Source organism: Cheilinus undulatus, linkage group 5 (genome assembly GCF_018320785.1).
Source record: "Cheilinus undulatus linkage group 5, ASM1832078v1, whole genome shotgun sequence".
NCBI lineage: Eukaryota > Metazoa > Chordata > Actinopteri > Labriformes > Labridae > Cheilinus > Cheilinus undulatus.
The window spans coordinates 2,830,712-2,837,851 of NC_054869.1; the positions used below are offsets into that span (position 1 = coordinate 2,830,712).

The following is a 7,140-nucleotide window of genomic DNA, read 5'->3' on the forward strand; positions in this document are numbered from 1 at the left end:
ATCCAAACCTATCTGGCCCTGTGTGAAAAAGTAATTGCATCCTGAACTGGTTGTTCCACCCTTGGCAGCAATAACTGCAATCAAGTGTTTGTGATAACTGGTGATGAGTCTTTCTCATCGCTGTGGAGGAATGTTGGCCCATTCTCCTTCACACAATTGACCTATGGCTAAGTCCCACCCTCAAACGCGATGAGCCAATCACAGTGTGTGTACCACTCCAATACACTCGGACATCGGCTGCCTGGAAGTCCATAGAAACGAATGGGAGAAAGTCAGTTTTCGTCTGATTTTATGAGGGTTTTTTTTAGATTTTAAGTTTAAAAAATGGTCAAACGGTGTTCATGGGGTACATGCGACTCCAACACAAGGTATCCTGAGAGTCTTGGCGATGGAGTGTATTTTTTATCCTTTCCTAAGCCACATCTAAACCCAGAAAAGTGTCTTCTTTGGATAAAAGTTCTGCAGTTGACCACAACATCAACCTAACGTGGATAAAATTAACAACATCTGTTCTAAGGTAAGCCAATATCGTATTTGAGGCAGCATATTGTCACTTTGCTGGAAAGAAATATAAAGTTATCTTTAACATCTCTAACGTTAGCCAAAGTTAGCCCAATGTTAGCTCCTAGCTGCGTTGTTCATTGTGTCACGCTGTTTGTTGGGAGTTCCTTGGCATTTTTTGTTCTAGTTTTTGTTCTTTGGTGATCGTACATCATTGTTAGCTGTTGTCCAAAGGGCTCTAGTTAAACTAACGTTAACCTCTGGAGCTTGGCTTATCTGTAATAGCCGAAATAACAAAGTTTGGCAAACGTTATGCTGAATGAGTCAATGTAAATATACTATAGCACCAAACTAACAAGACGCTCTTGGTAAAGATGGTAAAAAGGCCGTTATATTTTTCTCATATTCTGAGCCAAAAACCTTAACTTTAATGGCTCTTTGATGCTGATCCTCTATCTTGTGGTCTGAGATTGTGATGGCAGCAAGATGCGGTTTATCACGTTTGCACTGGGACCTGTAAGTTTGGGCTTGTAACTGAAGCTTTTTATCGACCTTCTCAACAATAAAATGATTAATAGATCCTTTCAGTGCATAGTTTAGACCCTGTTGGTGACTTCTAGATTATATGTGAGCTTTCTGTCTCCAAAAATCATCAATGGCCTCCAGTGAAATGTCTCCTACTGTGACAACTGCAATAGCACCTGTCACTGAATGTTCATTGTTTGTCCGAGTGAGTGGAGGGGGCGTGGCTTAGCCATAGGTCAATTGTTTTAACTCAGCCATAGTGGAGGGTTTTCTAGCATGAACTGCCCGTTTAAGGTCACACCACAACATCTCAGTTGGATTTAAGTTCGGACTTTGACTTGGCCGCTCCAAAACATTTATTTACTTATTTATTTATTTAGTAGTTATTTATTTTAGCCATTCAGAGGTGGACTTGCTGGTGTCGTGTCGTTGTCTCGCTGCATAACCCAAGAGTGCTTAATCTTGAGGTCACGATCTGCTGGCCAGACGTTTGCCTTCAGGATTTTCTGGTAGACAGCAGAATTCGTTGTTCCATCAATCACAGCAAGTGGTCCAGGTCCTGAAGCAGCAAGGCAGCCCCAGACCATCACACTGACACCACCATGTTTGACTGTGGGCATGATGTTCTTTTTATCAAATGCTGTGTTATTTTTACTCCAGATGTAACGGGCTGCACACCTTCCAGAAAGTTCAACTTTTGTCTGGTCAGTCCACAGAATATTTCTCCAGAAGTCTTGGGGATCATCAGGATGTTTCTTGGCAAATGTGAGACGAGCCTATGTGTTCTTTTTTGTCAGCAGTGGTTTTGGCCTAGGAACTCTCCCATGATGCCATTGTTGCCCAGTGTCTTTCTGATGGTTTAGTTATGAACTCTGACCTTAACAGAGGCCAGTGAGGCCTGCAGGTCTTTGTATGTGGTTCTGGATTCTTTTGTGACCTCCTGGATGAGTCGTCGTTTCACTCTTGGAGTCATTTTGGTTGGCCAACCACTCCTGGGAAGGTTCTCCACTGTTCCCAGTTTTCTCCATTTGTGGATAATGGCTGTGACCGTGGTTCACTGGAGTCCCAAAGCCTTGAAAATGTCTTTGTAATATTTTCCAGACTGATAGATTTCAATCACTTTGTTTCTCATTTTTTCTTGAATTTCTTTGGTTCCTGGCATGATGCGTTTCTTTCTGAGCTCTTGTAGCCTACTTCACTTTGTCTGACAGCTGCTATTTAAGTGATTTCTTCATTTAACCAATCCGGTGGTAATCAGGCCTGGGTGTGGCCACTGAATTTGAATTCAGCTTCCAAGAACTGTAGTTAATCACAGTTAACTCATGATTTAACACAAGGGGTGGGACAATTACTTTTTCACATAGGACCAGATAGGTTTGGATTTTTTTTGTCCTCTTTATAAATAAAATCATCATTTAGAAACTGCATTTTGTATTTACTTGGGTTGTCTTTGTGAGATATTAAAATTGGTTTGATGATCAGAATGTGCCACTGCTCATTGCTTCATGCCCAACAGATTTTCCCCACTCAGTGGGGAGACATGTGCTGAGAATAAGACTGACAGATAGATAGATCGATCGATCTACTTTCCCAAGGGAAAAGCAAGGTATTGTCTCCAACATTTAAGAATCCCCCCTTTAAGCAAAACAAAATTTACATGAACTTCTACACAGAGGTGGAAAAATGTCCTAAATTTAAAATAATATTTAAAAATCATACTTAAAAGTAACATTACCAATGTACTACAACCAAAAGTTGAATATAAAAATTAAAGACATAAAAACTACTAAATTTTGCAGATGAACACAAAGAGTCTGCATACCATTGAAAGCGATACGTTTTGGCCGGTACAAGAACAAAACCTGTGCAAAAAAGTTACAGCTACATAGCACTTTCAAAAAGAAAAGAAACAGGATTTAAATATGGACCAAACAAAGTTCTAACAACTTTATTACTGTGTTTTTGTGTATACAGGTCTGTGTGTATTGATGTGTATTCCTGAGCATAGAGAAGTCAGCAGGCATATAGGTGTAGTCCTGAGACTAGAGAAGTCAGCAGGCATATAGGTGTAGTCCTGAGACTAGAGAAGTAAGCAGGCATATAGGTGTAGTCCTGAGACTAGAGAAGTCAGCGGGCATATAGGTGTAGTCCTGAGACTAGAGAAGTCAGCGGGCATATAGGTGTAGTCCTGAGACTAGAGAAGTCAGCAGGCATATAGGTGTAGTCCTGAGACTAGAGAAGTCAGCAGGCATATAGGTGTAGTCCTGAGACTAGAGAAGTCAGCGGGCATATAGGTGTAGTCCTGAGACTAGAGAAGTCAGCGGGCATATAGGTGTAGTCCTGAGACTAGAGAAGTCAGCAGGCATATAGGTGTAGTCCTGAGACTAGAGAATTCAGCAGGCATATAGGTGTAGTCCTGAGACTAGAGAAGTCAGCCGGCATATAGGTGTAGTCCTGAGACTAGAGAAGTCAGCGGGCATATAGGCGTAGTCCTGAGACTACAGAAGTCAGCGGGCATATAGGCGTAGTCCTGAGACTAGAGAAGTCAGCCGGCATATAGGTGTAGTCCTGAGACTAGAGAAGTCAGCCGGCATATAGGTGTAGTCCTGAGACTAGAGAAGTCAGCGGGCATATAGGCGTAGTCCTGAGATTACAGAAGTCAGCGGGCATATAGGCGTAGTCCTGAGACTAGAGAAGTCAGCCGGCATATAGGTGTAGTCCTGAGACTAGAAAAGTCAGCCGGCATATAGGTGTAGTCCTGAGACTAGAGAAGTCAGCAGGCATATAGGTGTAGTCCTGAGACTAGAGAAGTCAGCGGGCATATAGGCGTAGTCCTGAGACTACAGAAGTCAGCGGGCATATAGGCGTAGTCCTGAGACTAGAGAAGTCAGCCGGCATATAGGTGTAGTCCTGAGACTAGAGAAGTCAGCAGGCATATAGGTGTAGTCCTGAGACTAGAGAAGTCAGCGGGCATATAGGCGTAGTCCTGAGACTACAGAAGTCAGCGGGCATATAGGCGTAGTCCTGAGACTAGAGAAGTCAGCCGGCATATAGGTGTAGTCCTGAGACTAGAGAAGTCAGCCGGCATATAGGTGTAGTCCTGAGACTAGAGAAGTCAGCAGGCATATAGGTGTAGTCCTGAGACTAGAGAAGTCAGCGGGCATATAGGCGTAGTCCTGAGACTAGAGAAGTCAGCAGGCATATAGGTGTAGTCCTGAGACTAGAGAAGTCAGCGGGCATATCAGAGCAGGCTTGTTAACAGAACCAGCTTTCTTGTCCTAGTATGCTCATACAACAAGGAATTTAGTAAAGCGTTAAAATTAAGAGATAGATATTTATACGCTGTTTTTTTGTCATTTGTTGCTTTGTCAATAAAATGATTGATAGATAGACTATCTGACAGACTGACGGACGGACGGACGGACGGATTGATTGATTGATTGGTTTTTGTGTTGGCTCTGCAGGTGCAGCTCTCCTTCAACACGGACACTCTTTGCTGAAACAAGCCGCTGAATCAGACGTAGCGACAGAAGCAGCCAGTCTGAGCTCTGAGGTGGAGCACAGAGCTGCAGATTTAACCCTGAAGAGGCAGTGCAAAGAGGACCAGCAGATCAGTTTTTACGCCTCACATTCTTCACCCAGGAGGGACTGAGGGTTCAGAAGACCTGCAGAGTCTGAGACAAATAGAGACAGAGCGCTCAAAGACTTAGTCCTTGAATGTTTCCATATTTAAGCTTTTTCGAGAATGTATCTCTGGATGGGTGCTGTCGGTGTGACTCTGAATCGTACGCCTGCCAAAGAGCCTGACATGACCTGAGCGGACCCTCGATCCTGCACCCAACTCGACCTGCCTTGAGAGCATGCTGTGATGAAGTAGTCATGTATACAGTCTATTTTTCTGTGGCCAGAAGATTGATTTATTTTAGATATTGAAGCAGCGACAGACTGCAGTGTGAGATTTGTTTTGCACTAACAGAAGACTGAGTGAAAAGCATCAGGGGAAGGTGTGGAGCTGTTGGCCTTTTTGTTTTTAAATCGATGTCAGAGACAGAGGAAATGTAATGGCATGGTTGTTGGCCTGACGGTGCCTCCCCTCTTTAACACTGTACATGTAAACTTTCTACTTAATGCTCTCTTTTGTGGGTTTAACGTTGTGGACTCTGCCAAGAAGATCCTCCATGAAGCAGTGTAAAAATAAGAACTGACAGTAACTGCACTACCATCACTGTGATACTAAAGAGAACTCTCACATCAGGAGAATATTTAACACCATTACAAGTTTACTTTAATTTTCAGATACTTTCAGTGGAATTTAAAGAAATTAAAATGTGCAGATCCCCGGTGTTATAAAACTATGGATGTTTATCAGCTGTATGTTTGGTTTGAACCGGCCTCTCTCATGACTTCTGTGATGATTCAGTTGTAACTTGTCTTGTCAGAATTAATAACTGTTTCACTTCTTTCACTGATAATAAGTCATATTTTTGGTGATTATCATTGCACTCTGGTGAGCGGTTTTCCTACTTTAATGGGTTATCATTAAAGAAAAATAAACTGACTTCTTTGTCTTCTTTATCTTCTCTTGGTGAAAATTCAAAGGAGCTTTGTCCGAAGAATTTTTGACCGGTTTTAGAAGATTTGTTGCCAGAAATTAGAATATCCTCATAGAGTTCCTGAATTTTAATTCAAAATGTAAAACTTCTGTATGGTCCGGATTCATCACAGAAAAGTAAAATATTGAGATATTTCTTTGTTTTAATCGTGTTTAATCTTGTTTTACAGTCTCAGGTAGCTGGTGAGCGTGGTAAATGCATTAAAAGCATTGAAATAAGGATTCTGTGAGACGTCAGTGGATTATTTTAATGGCCAGGGCTATGAAGCAAAGTTGGGCCCTGGGGCCTTTTCAAACCCCCCTGCCACTTAGAAAAAACACTCACAAGCTTCAGCAGAGGTCTGCCATGCCAAACATCAGACATACTTTATTAATTTGTGGGTTCAAAGATTTTTAGCAGAAATTTACTGCAACCAAGTCGGAGCCAACAAAATAATTCCATAATACAGGTTTACAAAAATACAAGTAGTATACTTTATTAACATTAGTAGACATAACACAATTCATTATAATGGTCAGGAACACTATCACTGGGGAATTAATTAGTCACCAAGAGTTGCAATTTGTTGCAATTACAAATGTTTTTGGTATACATGTTTATTTCCTTTATATGCATGGGAACAACACAAAAAACAGAAGAAAAAAGCCAAAATTGACATAATTTTACAAAAAACTCAAATAATGGGTCAGGCAAAATTATTGGCACCCTTTTAAAACAGTGGGTAAATCATTTTATTTCAAGCATGTGATGCTCACACCAAGCATGGAGAAAAAAAAGAAGAGCCCAGAATTGTCTGAGGACTTAAAGACCCTGTAAAGTGAAATTCAAAGTTTTTGTCCTAACACTGTAGATGTGTTGTAATATGGTTGCTGTAAACATGTGAAAACACTGAGATCTACATGTGACTGAATTCTGGATTTAGACCATTAGAAAGTTTTTCACCTCTTTCCTGGCTTGGTTTCATGTGGGCGGGGCCAATATGTGGGCTAATGACATCATGAGCCCCACAGTGTGGAATAACCCCGCCCCTCTAACACTACAATCTAAAATCACAGAGCAGTTCATCTCAGTCCAGTCTGTTGTTAGCTGATGTTACTGCCTTTATTGAAAGTTAACAGTCAGTTAAATGCTGTTTTTTTGTTCATTGTGAGGTAAATTTACCAAATCTATCAGCCACAGTGGTCTATGGATCATTGAAAGCATCATAACAGAGATTTGAGTCAGACTTTGTCTCTTCTCCGGCACAGAGCCAGGCAGCTTCATTCTGATCATACAGTCAACATCCATATTGTAACATTTTTTAAATCTGAGAGGATTGTATTTCTCCTGAGTGGGCGTGGCTCCAAGGATTTCAAGATCACCAGAGATCTTGAAATCCCTTGTCCACTGTGCGTAATATAATCAAAAAGTTTATAACCCATGGAGCTTTGGCTTATCTCCCTGGATGCGGACAGAAGAGAAAAAGGGAGAAAAGAATTCAACACAGGATAGTTTGAATGGT

The 7,140-nt window shown here is 41.4% G+C and overlaps 1 protein-coding gene across 3 annotated transcripts in view; it reads left to right on the top strand.

Moving 5' to 3' along the window:
- Positions 1 to 5,584, top strand: part of abca2 (ATP-binding cassette, sub-family A (ABC1), member 2) — a 144,187-nt gene extending 138,603 nt beyond the window's left edge. For all 3 annotated transcript variants that reach the window (XM_041786929.1, XM_041786930.1, XM_041786931.1), the window contains one exon: positions 4,491 to 5,584. In XM_041786929.1, the coding sequence (XP_041642863.1) occupies positions 4,491 to 4,526 (36 nt within the window). In that variant the 3' untranslated portion in view covers positions 4,527 to 5,584. The remainder of the gene's footprint in view (positions 1 to 4,490) is intronic.
- Positions 5,585 to 7,140: the final 1,556 nt, after the last annotated feature.